Genomic DNA, 26,772 nt, shown 5'->3' on the forward strand with positions numbered 1-26,772 from the left:
GAAAATTGAGTAGACGCAATACACGTTTAAATGTACGTACTGGTTTCACTCAGCAACTCTTTGTTAATTAGTTGGTAAGTTACACTGAATAAAGGGATGTGCAATTATTCCCAGATAATAATAATAATAATAATAATACTAATAATAATAATAATAATAATAATAATAATAATAATAATAATAATAATAATAATAATAATAATAATACAGTATTATCATTAGAAATTATTATTGCAATAAGAATAATACGGTGAAATAAACTGGCACACAGCATAGAAGGTAAACAGCGCCCTCTGCTGGTATTAAAGTAGTTTAGCCACAGATCAAATTAAACCTGAAACTGAACCGTGAAACTGCAATATCCCACTTTATGTACAAATAACTAAGTGTTCTCTGGTTTCTAGACTATGAATGTAAAAATGATATTGTTACCTTTGTCTCTTATAACGTTTTAACAAGGTATATTTTTTCAAACTTATGTAATACTAGCTACAACAGGGGAAAAAAATCACCTCGAAGCTTATATTTGTCTATTAATATTCAAAGCGAAAGATTAATTCCTGACTTCATTCAGTCTAAATAGAAATAAACGGCTGGGACGACGACACCTTGATTCTTCTTCTATTAAATAATAAAAAATTAAAACTAAAACTATTATTTCAGTGTCCATTTTACACCTTAGCTCATTAGTCAGCAGCCGTCCTGGTTGCTAGGCGACGTAACGTAAAGCGACGTAACGTAAGCGACGTAACGTAAGCGCACAGACAGCGGTTGAAGTACGCTGGTGTAGGCCTGTTCGGCTTGATGGAGGCCACGTGGAGGAGTACCCTTTGGCCGAGTACTTTGAACAGTACATGGTCGTAGACTCCATCCCCTGGTTATTTATATACACTGTAGAATAAGGTGTCCTCTAGAGGGCGCATTCTCATTGAAATCTATGGTAATATTTTCAGTTTATTTTAATTAAAGTGGGACTAAACACCGTAACTCCACCCAAAAATACATTTCCAATAGAGCTGCAAAACTGGGTAGTGCCTGGAGGATTAAAGTAGAGAGTGAGGGGAAACAGGGGTGGGGTCTGGAGGACTAAAGAGGAGTGTGAGGGGAAACAGGGGCGGGGTCTGGAGGACTAAAGAGGAGTGTGAGGGGAAACAGGGGCAGGGTCTGGAGGACTAAAGGGGAGAGTAACAGGGAGGAGAGGCAGGAGGACTAAAGGGGAGAATGAGAAGGAGGAGGGGCAGGGTCTGGAAGACTAAAGGGGAGTGTGAGGGGGAAGAGGGGCGGGTGCGGGAGGACTAAAGGTGAGTTTGAGGAGGAGGAGGGGGCGGGGTTTGGAGGACTAAAGGGGAGTGTGAGGGGCAGGAGGGGCGGGGTTTAGAAGTTTAAGGACCACTGTGATTGGTCTAACATTCACACTTCAAACTCCGCCCCTGCAGCCAGGTTATACTAGTTTTAGTATCGATTAATATCTGATTTTGAATATTATTTCCTTATAACCTGAATGTCGTTGTATAAAATATCAATCAAAGTGAATATTGTTGTGTCCTTGTGCAAGACACCACACATTTATATGGTTTTATACTGAGTTTTTAATACATTGTTTTTGGTCATATGCGAGAGTGGATAATTTCCCAAGAATGTGTCTCTCTGTCACGTAGCTTTTTAACTTAGCCGCTCAGACAGTCCCATCAGGAGGCAGCCCAATTTAAAATCTAACAAAAACATTCTAGAGATTTACACTCCAGTTCCACTCGCAAACTAATCTCCAGGAGTCAAATCACAGCGTTCACACCTCAAGTAAAAATGAATGTTAGAAATACTGCCAAGAACATTCCTGAAATAGGCTAATGTGTTCACTGAACCAGGAAGAACGTGGAACTGCTCATGATGGGAGTACTATGGTCATTTTGTTAACTACAAATTTCAGGATAGTTACACACAGGTGCATAGTATTCACTTAGATGTACTTGTGTGTCATTTTTCTTAGAGGAGTTTTCAGATTTTACTCCTACTTAAGTAATATGTTTTAAAGTGTAGCAGTACTTTTACTTGATTAACATTTTGATTATTCTTCCTAATTTTGCTTGGCAGGTCCAGAATGATATCTCTGTATTTTTTATACAGAGGGAGATCAGTCTGGTCCCCACATCCAATCAGATCGGTTTATTTCAGAGACGCATGTGAAACAAAGGAGCTCATTGGTCACCTTCATTTTGAGCAACATCAAATTTCTCTCCCCTCAGAGTTTAGTGCTTTGCTCATTGATTCTGTAGAAAGAGAGAGATTTATCAGTGACCAGATTCACATTTTCTGAAAGTATGGGATCCCGGAAGTGACAAACGCTTTATGTTGACGATACTCAACAACTTGAACATTTGTTTCTTGCCTTTCTCCTTCAGATATAATGATGATGATGATTTAAAATTTGTCACTTTTCCTAAATAATATGTCTTAAAAGTTGCATTTTCTCCCAGAAAGGCTGGAAACTGTGGCACATTTTGCAGTCAGACAAAAGTTGGGTCTAAATGAGGTTATTATCACTTGTAATTGTGTATTGACGCAGAGGAGCATGGAAACGTCCTGCTTCATGTTCTTCATAGAAAAATGGAAGAACACTTTTTCAAGGTATTTGATATTTTTGCATTCAAATTAATACTTTTTTAATACCTCAGTCAGTATTTTAGAATTTTTTTTTAAATCACAGTTAATCCTAAATACATATAAGATGGTATTTTTACAATAATATAACATTTTATTTTAATTTTTTTTATTTTTCAAGTAACTAATTAGCGCTACCTATACATAAACACTTTCACATAGACTTTTGTGTATATTTTTGCAGTCAAGAACTCTCTGTGCTGTGTGTAAAGAATATGTGTCTGCTGCCATCTAGTGGACATGTTATGGTTTTACACTCATCTTCAGGCAGCAGTGTTGAAGCTAATAAAGCCATCCTCTGAGGCAGAACATAAGGCTAGAGGAGCAGAGCTTATTCCACATATAACATTATGAATAATGCATTTATGGACCTGCAAAACCTCATTGAAATCATGGAAAAGTGCCTGATGTCATTCCGAGACCTAATGGGATCCACCAAGCATGAGATTAAACAGCACACGTTTCAGACTGCTTCAGCTCCTTCTGTCTATGTATGAGGAAAAGGCTACATTAAAATACATATGAAGTCAATCAAATATAATAGTACTGTTGGTTTAGAAAACTACAACAACTATATTTCATCATAAGTTTAGATTTGTGAAATAAAAAGTAGCATACGTTTATAGCACAGAAATAGATCTGTCCTTTGAAAACACCGCTATTCATAAAGAAAATACAAGTGATTTTTTTGGGAGGTCAGTAGACTCTGGAGCTGTGTGACGGTGCCAGGAGCAGAGAAGATACTCGCTGAAATCTGACTTTTATTTCTGCTGGAAAATGTCAAAAAAATGTCCCAGTGTCAGGCTTTAGCGACACAGCCACAGTCTCATGGGGACGACAGTGGCTCACTTGGCACAGCGTTCGTCCACTGACCCGTGGGTTGGCGGCGTGATTCCAGCTGAGTGGTTCCTTGATGTAAAGCATTTTTGCCTTGAAGGTAGGGAGGTAGTTTCTGAAGCCTCCTCTGATAGTTAAGTCTACAGGGAGAAAGAGAAAGACAGATCTGTATGCGTTTGACATTTATTTACGGACTTTTATTAGCTTCAAATCATAAAATGAAGTGGTAACATCATCATCTGTCTTGTTTCATTTGTGCACTTTGGTCTAATCCTACATATTTAGCTGGTATCGCTTCAGTTCAAGTCCACACACCTACACCAAATTCATTCAATCATATATGTGCATTATGTCATTATGCAGCGGATCAACTTAAGCACAACACTGTTTTCAGCTTAGTGCTAATTAATGTGTGTGTGTATTTATCCATCCATTCATCCATTTCCGCTTATCTGGGGCTGGGTCGTAGGAACAGCAGTCTAAGTAGGGACTCCCAGACTTCCCCCACCCCAGACATGTCCTCCAGCTCCTCCGGTTGGACCCCAAGGCGTTCCCAGACGTGCCCAAAACACCCGAAACACAACAACTATATATACATAAACATAATACATATATTCTTTTACTTTATAGCCATAGCGATGACAGAAACTCTCCATGTTATTCTAATGTTAAAATCACCAAATCTCACAGCTTCTCTGATTTTTTACCCCTGATATTTTGACGAACTCCTGATACTTTGAAGAACTGTTCCTTAGGCGTTTGTTGGAACAGTCTACGTGATCTAGAGAAGTGAGGCATCAAAAGTTTTCCAAGTGTTTTGTACATGTCTCACGGCCTTTGTGCGGAACAGCTGGAAAATTTGAGCAAAATGATGAAACTTCCAATTCTCAAAATTTGGTCCCATTTGCTCATACAAAGACACGTTTTCTTCAAATTTCTATCAGTTGTTTAACTCCATGCACTGATCATACTCAATGCGAAAGAATGGATTTGGATGTGTTAGCGCCCCCTACGGAGAGCAACTAAGTTTCACATGGGGAGAAAAAAATAATTCGTTTTTTGTGCAGAGGAGCCGCACACTTTGCCCAAAAATATGTAAAAAAAAAAAAAAAAAAAAGCAGCAAAGAGGCTCGATATCGTCTCACCTCGTAATGTAAAGAGGGAAAATGAGGGCACCACAGCAGAGCGGGAAAACAGAAGAACAAGAAGGCAGCGGTTTATTTTTTAATAATTTATTGCCAGTAGGAAAGCGTGAGCTCGTGGCAGTATTCCATAAAAACCTTAACAAGACCATAGCATTGCTCACACACACATAGACACCTGAAAAAGTCACGTGTCCATGGACGACTCGGCACTATAAATATATTGGGTCCCGTTTTTCTTGGTGGAAAAATAAAGAGGTTTCAAAGTCAAAATGTACAAACAAATAAAAAAATAACAAGACGAGAATATGCAGTCGTTCATTGTTCAAGACCCTTTTTGAAATGAACGGGGGACATAGACTTACGAGTACACCGCGTCAGAAAAGCATCGCTCTTCTGTATTTTTTATTACAATGATTTGTGAACACAGTAAGGCTGATCACGCCATTTAACTCTTCTTTTCAAAAAAATAAACGCATAGAATATCTACAAAACCTAGTCCACTTTGAAATCAAAACTGTACATTAACATTTACATTGAAACTGAGGACTCTATATCAAAACATTTGCATGGTTCAGTCATAGAAATTAAAAGATACTGCTAAGATTGATGATTTTTGTATTGTCTGGTGTGGTAGAACATGTAGTGATCCTTCAGACAGCTACGTGAAGCAATGGGAGGAGTCTTCAATTAGTCTTTACAACAGGGTCCTTCTTTACGCTATTTTTGTCCATGTTTTCTTGTAAGACCGGATTCGTCCTCGGGTACATTTTGGCACAACAATAAGTAAAGTCTTTTCCGCTGTCCACATATTTACGATCAAACCTGGCGCACAATCGTAGCAACCAGAAACAGCTGACATATTGCCAAACTAAATCCAAAGACGTTCTAGAGTCGTTTCTTCTCCGAATCGGTCAAAGTTCGCTCGTCTCTAGACTAGTCCATCCAGCATAGTGAGTTCACATAGAGTAATGCTGTGGCTGTGGTTCAGGCACTTGGTTGTTGGGATCCAGTGTCAGACTTGGGTGTGCTGCTGCTGCTGCTGGGAGTCAGGGATGACCAGGCGCTCCAGTGGGCCCTCGTCCTCCTCCTCCTCCCCGCTGTCGTAGTCGCTGAGCATGACCTCGGACTCCTCGCAGCAGGCCGACATGTCCGAGCAGGAGGCTGTGGATGCGTACAGGGACAGAGACATGTTGTCCAGGGCGACGGAGGAGTCCAGAGAGAAGCCCCCCCGCAGAGGAGCCATGGTGGGGGGAGGGGTGCTGCCCGCGGAGGTGGAGGTGCCTTGACCCTCCGCCTCCCCTCCGTCGCTCGGGTAGGAGTGCTGGGGCAGGTACTGGTTGAGGCTGTAGAGATGCGGCAGCGCTGGTCTCTGCCGTACGCCCGGAGACGCTGGGTCTCTGGGGGTAGGGTGCTCCAGGTTTCGGGGCCTCAGGGTGTCGTACTCGGGCAGAGGAGGGGGCGGTAAGTCCTCGCTCAGGGGGAAATCTTCAGGTGGCGGAGGGAAGTCGGTCTCGATGTCGAAACCTCCCGGGTAGTAGTCCGTGTCTATGGCGCTGGGGTCGGTGTACAGCGGGGCCGGGGACTCCACAACCTCGTACTGCGGGAATTCCTGGATTCCAGGAAGTTGAACGCTCGGCATCCAGTCAGACGTGTCCCAGTGGTATCCTAGGAGACAGACACACGTTCATTATCTGTGTCAAACTGCAGGTGTTTTAGATGTTAAGGTTTAAGTTCAAACTCACGCCATGCAAAAATAAAAGACAGGTCACAACACAACAGCAAATACAACGGCACAACAGACTGACAGTTAGTCCCGTTAACTGTTTTTAGTGAGGAAGAAAAGGTTTAAAGGTCATCTGGACAAGTCTTTTAGTCACATTTACATTTAGACAATAGTACATACAGCTCCATAAGCTTGGGTTTAACTTGGGGTTTTATCATTTTAGAGACTGCATCATGTAATTGTAAAAGTTTAGACAATGTTGATGAGTTGATCGACTGAACACCTCACAGCACATCACTGCAGATAGTGTATTGTGACTGAGCTATGGCCATGCAGCAGTGATCAAATAAGTTAGAAACATAAAAAAAAGAGGTCCCATAGCTTAATGCCAGTTTGGCCTAGTTCTGTATGAAACCTGATAATTCTCTTCTATATAACTATTAACTGTTAGTACTTTTTTAATTGATCAAGCCCTTGACGGCGATTCACAGTGGTGGAAACGTAACAAAGTAAAAGTCGTAAAGTACAATGTGAAGTGGATATTTTTTACTTTTACTTCACTACATTTGAGAGAAGTATCTGTACTTTCTACTCCACTATATTTTAGAATTGTAAAATACAGTTTTATTACTGTTTGAGACTTGCAGAAAAGGCTGTTCATAATTTGAGCAAACAAAAGCAGCTAGGAAAAAACGATAGATTTAATTATTTCTGTTAAAAAAAATTCAGCACAAATCTTTATCAGAATCATCTAAATCTGCGCAAAATACTTTTACTTTTTACTCTTTAAGTACATTTTTAAAGGGGTACTTCTTTAATACTTTTACTTAAGCTGATTTTTTCATGTGATACTTTTACTTTGTTTGTTTTTTTTTTACTCCGGTGTCTGTACTTCTACTTAAGTAAAAAAAATAAATAAAAAAAAGGAGTACTTCTTCCACCACTGGCGCTGAATCAATTAAACACTGCACCATGGACACCTTAAGCCTAAACTCCTGCAGTATTTCACAGCAGCACTGCCATGCACTCCGCCGCACACCGACAGATACTGTGCATGATCTAGTGTCACGGAAGCTTCTCCACACAAAAAAACGTAGATTAGATTAGTTGAGGGGAGACGGGATCAACACAACAATATGACAAAATCACCTGTTGGATTCTTGAGATTATGAGCCAAAATAGACTCTTTAGGAGGCCAGAGGAAAAGAAGAGAGAGAAACAACATGTCATATTTATCGTGTTTATAGCATCTACAAGAGAAAACGGTCACAATATGAAAGGGGAATGACTTCATAATGAAAAATGTAATATTGTTCATGCTGCCATTTTCTTAAACGCTAAAAAAAAGCTATTTCTACGCGTAAAAATATTTATCTTTGACAAATTTAAATTATTTTTTTTATTATAACTGATTCACATTTTTTTTTCTTAAACTAAACAAAATTTTCTGAAAAAGTAAAAAAAAAAACAACAACAACAAAAAAAACAAACCCCAAAACAAAACAAATAAAATAATAACAATAAAAAATAAAAAATAAAATAACCCATTAAACCATAACACAAATTATTCTAAAATCAAGTGTTTCCCAATTTTATATGAAAAGCCTATATTTTTTACTGTTTAGTCTAAGATAATGGCAGTTGTACAATTATCACGTCACATTGACACGATCACGACTTGCACTTATAAAGCCACGTCTCTGTGTAATACCTTCTTTGTCCACCGTGTCAACTCTGGAGCTGACAAGGTGGATCACAGTCACTATGGAGGCTTGTGAGAGAAGGAGAAGAAGATGGGAAGTATCCAGCATTAGTGACAATGCTTTCAGTGTAGACAAAAGTACTACAACAGAAGTGTATACGGTGGAAACAAGCAACACGTCCCACATACTTGACACTAATGGACTGATAACGTCTGTCACTGCAAAAATAAAAAGCCACTTGTGTTAAAATGTAGTGGTGTAGTTTGCAGCGTATTTTTCATAGCAGATTTAAATTATGTGACTGGTTAAAGTATATATTACCAGAACTGTCACGATTTCCCTGATTGGCTTGAATTTATAAATTTTTTAAATCCAATCCAACAGAATATATTTTTTTATCCACTTGTAAAAAATATCTTCAAAACTCTAAATGAAATTGAAATGAGAAAACACATTTTTAATTGCTCTGGGTTAATTAACTAATATAAATATGCACAAAACCACTGAAATTGAAAAAAAAAAAACACCATTAACTAGTTTTTGAAGGGGAAAAAACAAATTTTTAAAAATATCTTTTACACCAAAAAATAATTTCCAACCAAAGAATTAAATGTTTTTTTAATTGTAATAATTTTCTCAAAACTACCCTAAAAATGAACACTCTTGAGCCATTTTAACTTCTGTAACCATTCATTTTTGCAGTGTTGTCCCACAGTGAATGTTTTCTTTGTGGGCTGCACGAGGCGATGTTTTGGGGGGAAGGCGGTGGGAGAGGGGCACACAGCAGGAGGCAGATGGGTTTGTTTTGTGGAGGATCACACTTTACATGAACATACTGAGATGCTATGGGCTGCTGCCCACACTACAGATGGCACAATCACTCCACTTTCCCCCCAGAGATTATTCACTGAGGGAAGGCAGCAACAAGAGGAAATGGGAACTGTATACAAATGACCCAACGTGTGCTTCACTGTGTTTTGGGACGACTTTTGAGCAGCATGGGACTACCTAAGATCTCACATAAGACGAGGCTGGAGACAGAGGAGGAACACTGGACCTTGGGAAATGGACTTTGATGACTTTGTAACTGACAGTTCATGTGATCATCATGAGCTAAAATACTCTTAAAATAATATCTGTTGACTTTACGATACTTGTTAAACAAATTTGTTCTCTGTATTTGATATATGGTTTGAGCTAATGTCACTGGGAAACGTTTCAGAAGCTCTGGGTGACCTCAGATCTTTGAGTCCTCATCAGGCTGGGAATCTATGAACTTCTTGTTGTGAGGTTAAAGTGCAAACCTCGAGAGACTGATTGAAAATTTTTATGTTTTTATGTGTTTTTTCCCCCATGGCTGATGCTGATTGTTTAGAGACCAGAGCAAAATGGCCAATAAGTTCTTCTGATATTTTTGGACCCATATTTTGAGTTGATTTGGATCATTTTCTGTAAAACTATATGATTTGAAATGGCAACGAACGTATTCACAAACCTATTTTACAGCAAATGCATAAGAGATGATGAGTATGGGATGGGTTTATATACATTTTGTTTATTAATTTTTGATTTTCTGTATGATTATTCCCTTTGTCGTTTGTATAATTTGCTAGCAGGTGTTGCCATTTTGAATATTTGAGCTCGTGGTTGTTTTACGTTAATATTCTTAAAGCTAAGCTACACTGCACTATTTACTTCCTCGTCAACAACAAATCCCACGGTCCATTATTCACCCCCTGTCTTAGGTAGCGATGAAAAACGGAGATGACAATAAAATTATTTTAAAAATGTGGGGGGAAAAAAACCAAAACAAACATAAGCACATATACCCAAATGTATTCCATGTTTGCTTTTAAAATCCCTCTGATAGATCTGACACTATAATTCAAACAAAGACACAAAAAATAATAAAAATCATGCTTAAAAATACATTAAAACAACAAACCATGACATCATGCATAAAAAAAAAAGATGTCTGAGTAAACCACCAAACTAGTGCATCCAGAGCCACATTTTTTTTTTTTTTTTTTCCTGGCAGAACCACAGCACGTGTAGCGATTGCTTCCGTCTGTCGCCGGTAGTGACTGAAAACTTACAGGCCGGACCCTATTTAAAACCTGGTCCTGGATCTGTGGACTGATTTAATCCATATGGGAGCTGGTTTAGCCCCGCAGCGAAAACAAAAACAAAAAAAAGGGAAGAAAGAGAAAGAGAAGTGACCCACAGCCACCATTTTATCCATTCTGAGCATGCAAAGAAATACTGTTAGCGTTCAAAAGAGCAGACTGCAAATGCATCCTGGTGTGTTATAACTCAAACTTTTCTATATTTGTTAGTTGATTTTGAATTGTGAGAATATAAAAGCGGAGGAGGAGAGTTTTTACCGTTGTCATCGCAGGATTCAGACTGGAAGGAGCTGAGGGAGTGCACTTCGGACATGCTCCCGCGGGTGTTGTACGGGTGGCACGCGCTCTCCTCCACCGGCTTCTTGGTTAGACACGGGTCGAGGTCCACCACTTTTGCTGGATTACAAAATACAGTATTAATCAAAATACGATTACAAATCAGATGTCTGAGATTTCAAATGTTTAAGTTTAGACTTTTGGGTTTAATAAAATACAAGAAACATGTTCAAGCCCCACCCACTTAGTCTCTTCTCACACCTGGACCATGACAGAGAAAAGAACTGACTGGGATGGTCAAGGAAGTTGTTTCAACATGGTTCTCATCCAGCAGCATCTCTAATTGGATAAACTGTCCATCCTTGGCGGTTAATGCCATGTAATGCTACAGCAAGGATCACAATATCAATCCAATACAGATAAGAGTTTTGAGTTAAAACTTCTCAAATATAAATAATTTTACCTAGACATCGAGAGGCTATCGTTATCTTATCTTAAGTGGAAATAAATAAACAGGAATACATTTAAAGTAATTGTGAAGGAAGTGATTGCAGACCAGGCAGAGCACTGAAAGACGTTTTATCTGATATCCGAAGAGGAAGGTACAAGCAGCAGGTGTTACATTACAAAGGAGCCGTCCCTGTACTTTTACCTTGATAAAGGTACTATCTATAGAAGGCTGCTTCTATAAGGACTTACACTCATTTTACAAACTTCCAGTACAAGATCATAAATGGGTAGACTGTAAACTGCTGCTAGAAGGTAGAATACATCACTGAAAAAATGGATTGCAAAATCTCTTGTCACAGAAGTAACAGGTGGCAGGGAGGACATCTTAAAATAAGCATGTGAAGCATTCTTACTGAGAAACAAGTTCACCTCAATGTTTGAGACTCACAGTATTTAACACAAGGTTTAAGAGTAAAGAAATAAAACAAAAATCATGCTTTCAATCATTGTATTTCAAAAATTGATTCGAAATTGAGACAAAAACTAATTTTGTGATGGAACTAAGTCTATTAGTCTCTAATCTATTTTAACACACATCACTAGTTTTTACAATATGTTTTTTCGTTGAATATGAGCAATTTATAATTCTATTTATTTGTATTTTATTTTCACAAATATACACCTTTAGATTATACTGTCTGGAGTAAAGGTGGTTCCCTGATCGAGACGAATTAAAAGTCAGACACAGACCCTTAAATGTGCCAAAGATGTAAAATATGCGTTATAAATTCAGATACTTGTACTAACACAGCACAATATCACTGCACTCACCGTCATAGTCATAATCCCAGTTGGGTTTCTGTATGGAGTCACTGTCTGACACTGAGTTGGATGGAGGGGGCGGGGGCAGGTTGGGCGCCACGCTGCACACGGCTACGGTCTTCCGATGGCCGTGCACCGAGTCGGGGTTAAAGGTCGTGAACTCTGGGTGCTCTGGTATCGCTGACCCTTCGAAGGAATTCCTGTCCAGGTTGTTCCTCGAATCGCTGGGAATACTGGGCGTGTAGGAGATGGGCCTGACTGGAACTTGCGGCGGGATGTCCGAGTAGATGTTCTTGTTCAGCTTGGAATCAAAATACGGACGGTGGAGGAATGAATGCGGAATGCTGGAGCCCCCTGGTGGTTTGTCGTCCTCGGCTTTGGCCTTGCTGCGACAGGCCCTCTTCCGGATGAGGATGAAGAGGAGCACCAGGATGAAGATGCTGGTGACGAAGACCACGATGCCGATGACTTCCTCCAGGCCAATGTTCCAGGAGGTGGAGACGAAGTCGTTGCGGACCTCGGCGCGGAGCTCGCACATGAGGCCGGTGAAGCCAGAGGAGCAGTTGCACTTGTACGAGCCGTAGGTGTTGTGGCACTGACCGCCGTTGGAGCAGGGGTTCTTCACACACTCGTCTACATCAGTCAGGCACCTGAAATAAAACAAAAAAACTTCAAATTAAACTTAAAAATTCCAAAGATATATTTACTGACCTCTATTTAGCCCATTTTTCATGACTCTGAAAGCCATGGATACAAAAAAGGAATGTCTAGATGAGTAAAAATCACTTGAAATCAGAAGTTTGAGAAGATGTTTATGATTTAAGCTAAACATTTTACCTCATTTTCTTGTCCCTATATAAAAATGTGGAATAAAAACGCTCCGGATCACACGATGTTGTTTTGTTATTGAAATAATGAACCAGTTACGCATGCCTTTTGTTTATTTAACTTATATAAATTGACCAAATGCTGTGCTGATGCTATGGTTGGAATGGTCAGATCAAAATAATTCACACACAAACATACCTTTCTCCTTGGAAACCAGCTTCACATTCACAAACGGGACCATCTAAACTGTCAATGCACTTCCCACTGTTCTTACAAGGGTTGTCTCTGCAGTATGGACCCATCTGGCACCTACGTAAAGAACATTATTGTTGATACATTACACGACATCACAAGTTTGTTCTTAGTTAATGTTTCTTAGGAAGTAAACAAAAACAACTGTTAAAATAGTAGCTACTAGCTTTGAGATCAGAAGTCGAAAGATGAAGAGTGTCATGAAACGGTCCATAGTTAAATACCTCAAAAAGTCAAGGAAATCTGTATAGAGGGACATTTGAAGGACAAGTGTCTGTAACTCATTTAGTTGAGAATAATATGTTTTACACCAGATATATTATATAAGCAGCTTTTAAGGTAGAAACGAGACAACTGTGTGCTGTCCGCATCTAATTGTAAAGCATTTTATCCTCTAAGAATCAGAAAGAAGTGCTCTGTTAGTTGTTGTTAGCATTGTCCTCTAAATGTTGGGAAAAGTGCTTTTAAACTCATTATGGTGAAAAATTAGGTTGCTTAGGATTGATAAGGTAAGTGAGGAATAACGTTGGACCACTGCAAACTATTTAAAATGAACTTGTGCTGCTTTTCACATTTTGAAGACAGTAAAAATCATGTACAGTGCCTTTAAATATGAATAGTATTTTCAGTGTACCTCTGTCCCGAGTACTGCCCTCTACACTGGCAGTAGAAGTCGCCTCCACGGGGGACACAGGTGCCCCCATAAAGACAGGGGTTGGAGGCACAGGGGCTGATCCCGATCTCACAGTGAGCACCCATGAACGAGGCCGGACACTTACAAAAGTAACCTGTACAAAAGGAGAAAAGATCGGCATGAAAACCAAAAAATGTTCAGAATCAGAATTAGCCAAGTAGCTTTTGCGTGGGTTTAAATTGTTGTGGCAATGGTCTCAATTTTCCTCACTCTGAAACCTATGGATAGAAATAATTGAGAATATTAATCTTACTTCACGGTTGATGATATGTGCCAATGAGGTTAAGAATTAGCTCTCATCCTATAGGCACATGTGTTTTCTTGTTTTAGGGAAAAAATGATATTGAAAACAGTCAAAAATGCTATAAAACAAGTTAAAAAATGTATACATCATGACATCTAGCCACGCAAAAATACTCAAATTCAGATTAAGATTCATAATTTGGCCATTTTAACCATTCAAGATTTTTTTTAAATCTATTGCAGAAAGAACTTTGCTTGCAATCGCTGCCGCAGTTCCTTTACAAGTGTTTGGTGGTAATAGTCTGGAGCACTTCCTGCACATGTTACACTGAGAGCTTGAGGGGGACCTGGGGAGCGTGCACCTTGAACCACGAGCAGGTTTATAATGAGGAACAGGAGTGGAACACTGGGTTTTACTGCAGTGACTTATTAGCGAAACAGACTTCAAACAAACCTGCAGCTCATGGCATTTCACTATAAAAACAGGTGGAGTTGGATTGGAATTATGTTAAAACTTTAGGACTTATTTAAATTAGATCATATTTAAATTAGTATCTATAAATTAGGCAAGTAACAATACCAAAAACAAGAAAAATAGTTGTTGCAAATAAATGAATAATTCCCGTTGTCATATTTCAAAAACTGTAATTAACTTTAACATAACTGTAACTTTCATTTAATTTCATTGTTTTGACACAAAGGATTATGGTCTTTGTAGTTACCTCTGCTTTTTTACCGTACCACTACTTTAGACCCATGTGCTAACAATGCCATATATTGCAAACGTCCACACAAATATTTCACGACTTTTAATACTGCAATATTTCAATACAACACTATTAGTTACATCTTATGATAAATTATTACACTAAATGTTCTTGACTACTTTAATTATAAGAGTTAGTCAAGCGAAAGTTCTCACTTCCTAAATTTCTTTGCAAGTAATTCTTTTGTCTTTGCATCTCAATTGTGTTGCCTTCATAATCATGTTCAAATACATTCAATAATAAAACAAAAATGAAAAAATATACTGAAGTTCTAACTTTGTATGCAACTTTTTGTGCATCTTTAAAGGTCCTATGTTTGTTTCATTCACACATGTTGGAGTAACACTTTATTATTAGTCTGTCTACATCTCCAAAGCTCAAAATGATCTGTTCCACCTTGTGATGTCATGAAGTGGTAGTGTTACTATCTGCCTTTTATCTTTAGTTTAGTAAAGATGGGCAATTCCATGGCTGAAATCATTTAAATGATTAGAGTAAAGCTGTATAAAGTTTAAAAACACAACTCTGGATAAGTCTTTGATGAGAAAACAATATTATGACAGAAAATAGTGTAAAATGGGCCCTTTATAACTCTTGTAAAATGACATTTAATCTCACAAAAGACTGTTTCATACCTCCATTGGGCAGAGAGGTGCAGGTTCCCCCGTTGGTGCAGGGGTTACTGGAGCAGCTCTCCACGGGGGCCAGAGCGCAACCGGGGGCCACGTCCACCATATCCTCCAGAACCGCGTGAGCCCGGCGTGCTTTGGTGTTCAGAGGCAGATCCTGACCGTTCAGATTGATCGCCTCCATGCAACCCCGAAAACCGTTAGCTAGGGGCAGGCTACGTCCGTGTCTGGAGGAGGAGGGGGCGTGCTGGCGTACGTGACCTCCGAAGTAGACGCTGTTGTCCAGGTTGAGGGTGCGCAGGGCCCCCGGGGCGGTACCGGAGGCGGCGTGGACCCGGTCGAGGACGAGCTTGGCGTAGTTCCCGTCGACCTCCAGGGAGACGCTGTGCCATTCGCCGTCGTTCACCTGAGCGCTGTGCACGGACACCAGGCCGGAGCCACTGCCGCAGTCGAACTTGTACTGCAGGCGCCCGTTCACAATCTGGAAAGAGGACGACGAGATTTAGAGATATTTGAAGAGGATCATCATTTGCCTGACAAGCCGGTCCCTTGTAAAAGCCAAAAGTAAAATCTGTCAACTGGACAAAAAGTTGTAGGAATGAAGACGTTTTGCTGCTCATCCAAGCTGCTTCTCCAGTTTTAGTCAGATTACTGATCGACACTGCCATATATCTGAAGGGAGAAGCTACACTGACAGTGAACACAGCTATTGTTTAGAATCTCTGTTTGTAGGGTAGTCATACTTAGCATATTCATTCAGGTGCTTTCAAACCTATTAGCAACTTGTGGCTTTTACTATGGATCAGACCTGGACGACTGAGGGTTTACACAGACAAGCCAATCTCTTCTGCATTCTGTTCAAATCAGTCCATAGAGAAAAACCTCCGTCTTAAATGGGACAGTTCAACCGCAGCTGCTAATTTGTATCTCATTCTTGTATTTCATTCAGAACAACTTCATTTACTTGAGATAAATACAAGTTTGATCGCTGATTCCGTGCTGTTTCTCAGTCCTCTATGCCACATGTGACAAACTCAAGGCCCGTGGGCAAAATGTGGCCCGTTACGTCATTTTAAGTGGCCCGTGCCAAGGTAAATTAAAAGATATGACCCTTATGATATGATAAGATACGGCCCTTTGAGGAAAACCATTTTGCTGATGTGGCCCCTGGAGAAAATGCGTTTGACACCCCTGCTCTATGCTATTTTCCCTCCTTTTTTAATGTAAGCCGCCATGTTTGTTTTCATCCGAACAGATTGCAGCCATCTGATTGGTTAATCCACCTGTCAATCATGCCCTCTGGAATCGGGGAGTTTTTGTAGTTTTGTCAAAGCTGTTCTGGCTGGCTAGACGTGAAGCTTGTATTATGTTTATTTCATGAACTTGTTTGCTTGTTTCGCACATAAGCTCTGAAAATGCTAAAAACAACGCTATACATCAAGTCTAGTCTATATATAGTTCAACACAATTTTGAAAAACGCATTTTAATACATCTTTTCAGACTGTAAAATATTGAAAGAGGAAGTTTCATAAACATAAAAATACAGCATTGGGAAGCTATTTGTCTTATCTGTTCTTATGATTAACAACCGCAGGAATATTAATATACCCGACCAAGATAATTTTAGTTTTGCTATAAATCCATGTCAGGCGTGGTCATAACTCATCCCGTATCAGATCCTACTGCGTGCGGCCCTTTATTCTAAATGGCATCAAACACATTATAATTTTATCTTTGTAATACATATAAATTTCCATTGAAATTTACCACTCGGACTTAATCTGCTGCAGATTAATTTAAGTATGACGCGATTGTGTTTTATTAACAAACGATAACTTCTATTTATCTTCCCAATGGTATTATTATGTTTAATGTGTGCAATCAATACATTCAGTTTAAAGTAATTTGGGCGCCCGCTGCCTGCTGCCCACTTGTCTCCATGGAGATGTTATTGATTTGTTATTGTTTCAACGTACGGCATTAAATTTGATCTTGCTTTTATTCAATTTGAGGTCTTTCTTGCTAAAAAAACCAAGCATTCTCACTGGTAATGGGCTCAAATCTCCACAGATCTCACTTGTAAGTTGTCTGGCAGTGTCACCTGCTTCTCTCCATTGAGGTAGAGAAGTTTAATTACATACTGTTCGGAAAAAAAATAAGCACGTGGGGGACTTTCCACCAGAAAAGTTCCATAGTGCAACTTCATCATTAAAAACCTGCTTGAAATCATTTTAATAAGAGGAGCCATTTTGTTAATTTGACTTAAATTACCACTACATCAAGTACATCATCCAGTATCTGTGCTCACTATCTTTCCCACTCTCTATCCGGGTGCAAATCTCAACCATCCTTGCATTTATTTAAAAAAAAGAAAAGAAGTTCCATATTAAAATTAGCTTTGACAGCACCTCCTTTCATTATCATAACTTCTGCTCTCGCCTCTCCAATTTACAGCACATTAGAGAAGCTGCAGACACGAAAACTTTCCATGGCAGTTAGGGAAGAACAATAGCCTCCTTTTGGCCAGGTTTTCAAGTCTGGCACGCAGACGCTATACCAGACAAAGAATCTGTGGAAAACGGCACTGTGCCTCCCTCCCACTGTAAAAATAGTTCTTGTATGTGAGTCTTTTTTTTTTTTTCGTTCTTTCCCATTGCTGCTTTCTCATACAGTAGTCTTCATGTGAAAGGTTTATAAAAACGCTTGAAGTCAAATCTAGAAGGTCTCCAGAGAGGACACGTCAGTTGTGAGTTCATAAAGTCGGTTTTAAATGGAAATTTGGGCTGGAAATAAACTGGAGCAATGCAAATGGTGGTTCAGAATGGACTGGGCGCTTTCACAAAGTATAATGGTAAATATAGGTATATACTGTATGTATTTTTTACTCAGAAGACTTTTTAAAAATTGTATTTATGCTCAAATCAACATTCATCATACTGTTTGTTTTAATTAACTGTTCTGGATGAGCCTCACTGAGTAAATTCTGGAGGTACAAGTCATTTACATTTAATTTCATTTATTTATTTTAGTTCAAGCTGATTAATGAACACATATATCCAGTTCACTTAATGCACATTTCACCTGTTTTTCTTATTTAAGCTCAAAAAGGAGTGGGAAGAAGAAAACTTAATTAAAACCCACTCCTGTCTTAGATTAGAACATGAATTAAATACTTTGTCTAAGCTTTCAAACAACTTATATGTGCTTTCCATCTGTTACCTTTTTAAAATGTAATTGCACAGCCTACATACATTTAATTATTATTATTTTTTTACCCAGTCAGATTACTTATTGTTATTTCTATTCAACTAATACTTGATTGGCAGAATTAAACAATAACTACATGCATTTTTTAGTTTATTTGTTTACTTTTATGTGCGGAAAGAAAGAAAAATAGAGGTATAATAGAGCCAATAATAAATACATTAATATAAAAGTAAAAGCCCTACCTCCAGAATGCTGTAGTCCGTCCCTTTGGCGTACATGACAGTGGCGTGGCTCGAGAACGTCCTCAGTCTCAGAGACAACTTCATCAACTCCTTATTGTCATTTTCCATCAGATGGTATTTGATGTAACCGTTTCCATTGAACGTGAGAGAGTGGCCATCTGAATGACACAGAAAAAGGCAGAAAAAATGAAATATTGAATGAAATTTTGAAGATTCATGGAAAGTTTGGATGTGTTTGTGGATGTTGTTACCGGAGCATTTGCCCTTCTTTCCTTCAGGACACACACAGCTGTACTGGTTTTCTCTGGGATCAGACACACACTCCATTCCCTCTGGACAGGGGTTGTTGTCGCACAGGTTGTTCAACAGGGGACATGTACCTCCTAAAAATACAAACATATGGATCAGACTTGACACATTAGACACATTATTACTGCGGTTAATATGTAATTACAATCAAATGTTAGAAATGTTGTTCCTTTGGGTATAATATTTCACAGTATGGCATAAAATCTACCTCCAGGGAGAACATTCTGAAGTATGATAAACTTTTTATTTCCATAGAATTATACAGTAGGTGTGTTGCCTCCAGAAAGTTGCATATTGTATCTTTGACTAAAGTGCAACAAAATATGTTATCTAATATTCATGGATATTTGTGTTTCCTTGACGAGTACAGATGAACTCAAAAAAAGAACAAAACTAACATGATAATCACGTCACATGTTAAATGTAAATGTAAACTACAGGGTGGGGAACTTTTAAAGGAAAGGTGTTTCAAGTAGTTTACAAATCTTGCAGCCAGAGGTGAGTAGCACTAAAAAATTGTACTTTTCAGAGTACTTCTCTAGCAGCATACTTTTACTCTTACTCGAGTTATATTTTTATTGAAATAACAGTACTCTTTCTTGAGTTCTCCAAGTGACAAAAGCTTTATGTTGACAATATAAAATGACCATGTGTTTGTTGTCCTGCTCCTTTAACTGTAGGTTATAATTTAGTTTGTCTCATTTTTGTGTCTGTCTTTTGAAAATACCAGATTTTGTGCATTATTTAAAGTTTTGTCCTTCTTCTTTATCTTTATTTATACAGGGGAACCCAATGAGAGCACTTCAAATTATAAATCAGATGCTACGTTCCTCCAGTTACTCTTACTCGAGTAATTTCTTGGGCCACAACTTTGTACTTCTACAGCGCTACTCTTACTTGAGTAAACTTTTTGGCTACTCTACCCACCTCATAACTCTTTTTGACCTCTTATCTTGCGTTTACCTTGGCACTGGCAGGTTGCAGTCCGGACGTGTCTGGGGGAGACAAAGCTGAGGCGTGCTGTGCTGTAGGTGTTGATGGAGCTCTTGTCCAGAGAGATGACCTCATCACAGAAGAGCAGAGGACAGTTCAGTCCTGCACACAGCTTCTGCACCACACGAACGATACGCACCCCAGTCATCTCCTCGATCACAGCCGCCGACGAGTTCAGCTTACGGAACACCACCTGAGAAAAAGCAATCGGTAAAACAGTGTCAATGTGAAAGTAAAAAGTATCGAAAATAAGATAATAATCAATACTAAGGCTACTATTTGAGCAAGTATCGATACTAAAGAAGTCACAGGTCAAAAATGAACCTTTCCTGAACAGCATTAGAATGATCTTGAGCTGTATTATAAGTATAAAAACACAGACTAGTATAGATCCATGGACCACTATGGAACCTACTTGCACGATTTAAGGATTACACAGATATAACACCACATGGGAATATACATAAAAAATACACCCTTTGCGCTGAACCCTGGTTTGCACTTATGGCATTTCTTGACCTTGATAATCCAGAGCAGTCAAGCGAAAACCATTTCAGGACTTCATCAAGAAGCTCATTGGGAGAAGACCAAGGGTTTGAAGCGCTAGCAACAAAGCAAAGGGTGGCTACTTTGAGGATTTGAATAGAAAATATAAATATATACATAGATAATTCATATATTTAATGTCTTTTGTTTGTATCTAAAATGTAGGAAGCAGTAAACTTGAAGCGAAATAACACTGAATGCGAATGTGTGTCCAAACCTTTGATTGATAGTGTAAATTAATCTGTCAAATGTACTTTAAACTCCCCTCCTGCCCTCACCTCCTGCGACTGGTACGGACTCCCGGCTCTCTCCAGCGCCAGCAGCACATCCAGGTCACCCTGCTCTGACGGCTGCAGGCTCACCAACTGCACCTCGCTCCTCCTCACCCCGGCGATGTTCCTCAGCGCCCTCTGGAAGTTCCTCCAGTAGTCCCCTATGAACTCCTCTGGCGCTATGCTAGCAAACCGCACCGCTATCGAGTTATCCAGGGCTTGCTGCTGAGCTTGGCGAACGTGCACATTAACATCCGCTGCGGTGGTGAAGCGCCCGTCGGTCACCGTTACGTTTAAGGGGTAGTGTCCCACGTCCAGCGGTTTGAGGGCGATTATTTTGCCGTCAGAGGCCGCAACGGAAAACATGGCTCCGTTTTGATCAGAGGAGGAGGATGAGGAAGAGGAAGGGGCCAGGCTGTAGGTGAGGGTGTCGTAGATGTCTTGGTCGGTGGCGTGGATCTTGCCGAGGACGCCGCCCGGGTACTCGTCGGCCGCCGTGGAGATGAAGATGTCGAGGGGTAAGATGGCGGGAGGGTAGATGCTTTCCTCAATGATGCGAACGCTGATGAAAGTGACGGAGGACAGCTGGGGTTGGCCGCTGTCGGAGACCTGAGGGGACAGAAAGATATGTTTTTTTTATTGTTGGTAGGGCTGCGTGATATTGGAAAATGTTATAAAATATGGCTGTTAAAGGTGTTATATTACACAAAATCGATTCCTGTGAGCTATAACTCATGATACAATGCTGCTACCTCCTCAAAAACAGACCTGGAGTTGTGTTTTGTTTCATTCACACATGGTTTAATATTCTTGATTTATTAGTTTGTCTACATCTCCAAAGCTCGTGTGTGTATGTGTGTATGTGTGAATGAAACAAAACACAACTCCAGGTCTGTTTGTGATAAAGAAACAACATTATAACACAGATCAGAAAATACATAGGCCCTTCAAGAACTGCAATATCATTTACGTTATTTTACATTATTATTTTTCTTTTTTCTCAATAATCATCACATAAACTATACTACTGTACAAGTACTGTTTAAGTTTTTTTTTTTTTTTTGTCCAGCAGAGGGCACTGTAGCACTTTGGCTCAGCAGCAGCACAAGAGGACAGGTACTTCTTCCTCTCCTTCACAGACATTAAACATTAAAGCGGTCATCTGCTCAACTTAAAAGCCTCCGTGAAGGTCAGGGAGGGGTGCCTGCTTCTCCTCTCCCCAGGACTCTCTTTTAGCTATACCTTTGTCATCTTTACGTTACGTCTACATTTTCTATAGAGACAAGTTAGCGACATGGAAGAAATGCTTTACAATAAGAAAGACCATATATAAAGTGGTCGGTAAATCTACGCAATGTATCGCGATCAAATCAAAATCACAAATTGAGTCGGTGTAACTATCAAATCGCAAACTAGGCCTGTCAAGATAACATATTTTGAAGTTAGATATATATCGCTGAAGTAAATATAGATGATAAACGATAATATTGAATGAATAAACAGCAGAAAGAAACACTTCAGTATTTAGTTTGCATCTGTAATGAGTCATACAACTTATTAATTCAAACTTTTATGACTTAAATCTCATCATACAGCCAAAAAATAACCAAAAATTTCTCAGTAGTGCAACAAAAATGTGCACACGATAAATATTGATCCTAAAATAATATTGTTCCGACTTTCATATACTGAACGGTAAGTCAATATAGTGAAGACTGCAGTTATTTAGGCAGTAGATTGAACAAAATATCCTGCTTTTTGATAGAAAAACCTTGTTATACCTGTAGTTTCAATCTCTACAAACATGTTCTGAAATGCATGGGATTCTTATATTAGTTTATCAGTTCATATTTCAGTCTCTTTTCAAACGCGCTCCGAACAGAATACTACTTTTTAAATATATACCACAAATCCAGCTGCAATTACTTGTCAGACTTTTTGGATGCGTTTATTTATTTTTTTATATACAGCTATATGAAACGTACCTGGAGTTGTGTTTTGTTTCAATCAGTCGTATAATCCTGCATATATAGGACGTCAAATCACTATAAAGTTTGCAGCCTCTACTTTGGGTATATTCTGGCGGTACTTCAGGGTGCTCCTTTGTGTCTTTAAAGTTTTACACCTTTACCAATGCAATTTTGATCATTTTCAGAGCTCAAATAGTTTTTACTCTGCCACTAACCTGCTACTTTGCTCAGTCATTGCGCCCTCTGTTGGCATTTTTAGAGAAAGTACTTGTACAATGTAGCTTTCTGTTGAGGGGTCCACCACCTGCTTGTCTTCATGGAAATGTTGTTGCTTTGTCTAGAGCACATGTGTCAAATTCAAGGCCCGTGGGCCAAATGCGGCCCGCCAAGTCATTTTGTGTGGCCCGTGACAGTAAATTCAAAGGTATGACTGTTTTAAAATGTCAGTTTATCATTAGATACACAGTTAAACAGCCATTTTTTTCATATCTATGCAAATCCACATGCAATATTTGTAACTTGAATAAGTAATAAAGATATAAACGGTTAATTAACAAGATTAAAATGCAGTGACATTTATCTGACAGTTACATCTGGCCTTTTGAGAGCAAACATTTTGTTGATGTGGCCCTCGGTGAAAATGAGTTTGACACCTCTGGCCTAGAGTGTTGGCACTAAACAAGCCTGTAATACCACCAGGCTAAGTTGCAGGTCAGATCTGTGGAGAAGCGAGCTCACTCACTGTAGGGACGCATGTTTTTCAATGTATTTTTGAGCACTACCACACCTGTAGTTTTAATAAATGCAACATGGATGAGCTTAATGCCATACTGTGAAAGAAACAAGCTTGTGGCAGAACTACCAAAAAAGTTACACAGTGCACCTTTACGAAATGAAATACAAAGGTAAGTGAGTCCAAAATACTTTTAAAAATGCTGAAAAATTCATAATATCGGGCCTTTAAACCACTACAATGTTTTCTGTGTTCGATGTTAGTAAGTGCTTTGAACTCAACTCACAAAAGAAATCCCAAATATCTCCACTTTTCACTCTAACTTTGAGTCTATTAAATATTGATGTAAAAAAATCGCAGTATTTTAGGCTTAGATAAACCTTTAGTGGGCTGGGGAGTGCAGCACAAACAGGAGAGTCAGACCAGAAGAACTGAAGGGGGGGAAAGTCCGATTGAGTGGGCATGAAAGAGCGCCGGCCCAGGCAGTGACAAATAGCCCCAGTTGCTGTGGCCTGACGCTTTGATCAATAGAAACTCTCTCTCTCTTTCTTTCTCCCTCTCTCTCTTTCACCCTTTCTTTCTTTTACTTTCTCTTTCACTTTCCCTTTCTTCCTCTGTCCCTTTGTTTTCCTCTCTCTCCCTTCCTTTCTCTTTCGCTCCCCTTTGTATCCTTCCCTCTCTCTATTCCTCTCAGTCCCTTTCTTTCCCTTTCTTCTCTCTTTGTATCCTTCCATCTCTCTTTATCGTTACCACTTCTTCTATCTTTCTTTCTTTGTATCCCGCCCTCTCAGATTTTTTCTCTTTGTATGCTTCCCTCTCTCTTTGTATCCTTCCATCTCTTTCTCTTTAGCCCTCTCTCTTTATCTCTGTCTCTTTTTCTTCTCTCTTGGTATCCTTCCCTCTCTTGTTTTTTCTCTTTGTATCCTTCCCCCTCTCTTTCTCTCTCTATTCCTCTCAGTCCCTTTCTTTCCCTCTCTCTTTCTCTTTACCCCCTCTCTCTTTCTCTTTCTTCTCTCTGTATCATTCCATCTCTTTATATTTACCACATCTTCTCTCTATCTCCCTCTCAACTTCTTTCTCTTTGTATCCTTCCCTCTCTTTGTATCCCTTCCTCTGATTTGTTTCTCTTTGTATACTTCCCTCTCTTACTTTCTCTATTCCTCTCAGTCCCTTTATTTCCCTCAGTCTTTCCCTTTACCCCCTCTCTCTATCTCTTTGCCTTTCTTCTCTTTGTATCCTTTCATCTCTCTTTATCTTTACCACATCTCTCTATCTCCCTCTCAATTTCTTTTTCTTTGTATCCTTCTCTCTCTCGTTGTATCCCTCCCTCTCTGATTTTTTTCTCTTTGTATCCTTCCATCTCTTTCTCTTTACCCCTCTCTCTCTATCTGTCCTTTTCTTCTCTTTTTGTATTCTTCCATCTCTTTCTCTTGATCCCTCTTTGTCTTTTTCTTCTCTTTTTGTATTCTTCCATCTCTTTCTCTTTACCCCTCTCTGTCTTTTTCTTCTCTTTTTGTAACATTCCCTCTCGGTTTCTCTCTTTATATCCTTCCATCTCTCTATATCCTTACGACTTTTTCTCTTTATCTCCCTTTCTTTCTTTGTATCCTTCCCCCCTCTCTCTTTTCCTCTATGTTTCCCCCCACCCCCTCCACCCCTCTCTCTTCCTCTCCTTCCACCTCTCTTCCTCTCTCTTTCTCTCTGACTCACCTGAGCTTGTAGCAGGTAGTGTTCTTTAGTTTTCCTGCTCACTTCTCCTCGCGTCGCCAGAACTCCGGAGGGACTGATCTGGAAGGCATCTCCGTGGTTACCGTCCACGATGGCGAAGCTAAACGGCGGCCCGTTGTAGCCCGCGTCCCTGTCGCTAACAGAGAGCTGGAGGACGCTGGTGCCTACGGGACGGTTTTCCTGAAAAAGAGAAATACAGAAGGTGTTTGCTGGTTGTTGTGTGATTGTGGGGGAGGCTGACAGACCCACAAACAGGAGGAGGATCAGGTTTGGCTCCTGTCAAATGTTTTTATTGTATTTACGCCCAACGAGTCAAAGGTTTGAACACACCTTCTCATTCAACATGTTTTCCTTTATTTTCTTTATGTTCTACACTTTCTATACACGCAGAAAACATCAAACGTATGAAGCAAAATGTATGGAATTATGTAGGAAAGGAAAAAAAGTGACATAAATCTGCAAACAATTCAAATGTTTTCTCTTCACAGCGGAGCCTCGTCATGGGTTCAACGCAAAGGGTGGATGTGGAGTTTTGAGTAATTGTGCATATATATTTATTTATATTTATGGTTGTGTCCAGAGTCCATAGTTTTGACTGGTAGTGTAAATAAACTTATGGTATGACTCGCAGTAGAACATATGTCGTGTAGTGGAAGTGCTACTAAAAATAAAGCCAAAATAAGAAATAACGAAATGCTCCATTTAACGTTTTGCACGGTTTTGGCCCAATTGATCATAATCTTTTCTTTTTTTGGTAAATTTGAGTAATCCTATCAATATAATGTAAATAACATCACATTACATTGTCATACAGACTTAATAATAATATTTCAAGCCTTATTTAAAGTATGTTTAATGCTCCCATCTGAATTATTCACTGTCCAATATTTTTCAAGATATTTCCCTTGATGAACAGAGTTTGGGCACCTCTGAAATAAAGATTTATACATATTTCTACGCAGTCGATGAGCACAAACCAAATATCAGCCAATCTATATCTAAATGGGTTCCACTGCTCCTGAATGGTTTAACCCACATGTGTCAAACTCAAGGCCCAGGGGCGAAATCTGGCCCACTATGTCACTTTATGCGGCCGCGACAAGATAAATGAAAATGTACGACTGTCTTAAAATGCCAGTTTATCAGTAGATAGGCAGTTACACAGTCATGTTTTTTTTTTTTTTTTTACATCTATGCAAATTGTCCCTAAGTGAAATTGAGTTAGACACCCCTGGTTTAACCCATAGACCCTGAAGGACGGGTCAAATACAGAGAATGTCCCTCATGACGATAAATAAATATACCATACCCAAATACATTGTACATCAAATGATCACTTTGTGCAGAAATGATCAAAACAGCCCTTCAATTCCCTTTCATTTTCTCATTAGTCTTTCTTCTCTTTCTCTTCTCTTTCTCTTCTTTGCATCTGCCCCTCCTGCTTTTTACAGTACACTCTTCCCATCCCTATCTGCATTGCCGTACTTAACATGCAGCCTCTGTCTTTCAATTTACAATTCCCTCACCTCGCTCCCTTCTTGACATTCTCCTCTCGCGCTCCTCCATTATATCTCTGTGTTAATCCCTCTTTCTGCTCCACCCCTCTTTCAAGCGACGT

General features: G+C 39.4%; 1 protein-coding gene across 4 annotated transcripts in view; it reads right to left on the reverse strand.

Annotated features, from left to right (window-relative positions):
* Positions 1 to 4,713: 4,713 nt before the first annotated feature.
* Positions 4,714 to 26,772, reverse strand: part of fat1a (FAT atypical cadherin 1a) — a 122,231-nt gene continuing 100,172 nt past the window's right edge. For 2 of the 4 annotated variants that reach the window (XM_055227444.1, XM_033968097.2), the window contains exons 18-29: positions 25,137 to 25,334; positions 20,730 to 21,332; positions 19,876 to 20,098; positions 18,855 to 18,986; positions 18,604 to 18,761; positions 15,160 to 15,634; positions 13,455 to 13,608; positions 12,767 to 12,877; positions 11,750 to 12,390; positions 10,451 to 10,588; positions 7,513 to 7,548; positions 4,714 to 6,305 (exon numbers count right to left, since the gene is read on the reverse strand). In XM_055227444.1, the coding sequence (XP_055083419.1) occupies positions 5,653 to 6,305; positions 7,513 to 7,548; positions 10,451 to 10,588; positions 11,750 to 12,390; positions 12,767 to 12,877; positions 13,455 to 13,608; positions 15,160 to 15,634; positions 18,604 to 18,761; positions 18,855 to 18,986; positions 19,876 to 20,098; positions 20,730 to 21,332; positions 25,137 to 25,334 (3,522 nt within the window). In that variant the 3' untranslated portion in view covers positions 4,714 to 5,652. Of the gene's footprint in view, positions 6,306 to 7,512; positions 7,549 to 8,074; positions 8,135 to 10,450; positions 10,589 to 11,749; positions 12,391 to 12,766; positions 12,878 to 13,454; positions 13,609 to 15,159; positions 15,635 to 18,603; positions 18,762 to 18,854; positions 18,987 to 19,875; positions 20,099 to 20,729; positions 21,333 to 25,136; positions 25,335 to 26,772 lie in introns of all 4 variants that reach the window. The other 2 variants (XM_055227495.1, XM_033968107.2) reach the window with 2 other exon arrangements.

Source organism: Periophthalmus magnuspinnatus, chromosome 1 (assembly GCF_009829125.3).
Source record: "Periophthalmus magnuspinnatus isolate fPerMag1 chromosome 1, fPerMag1.2.pri, whole genome shotgun sequence".
Classification (NCBI taxonomy): Eukaryota; Metazoa; Chordata; class Actinopteri; order Gobiiformes; family Gobiidae; genus Periophthalmus; species Periophthalmus magnuspinnatus.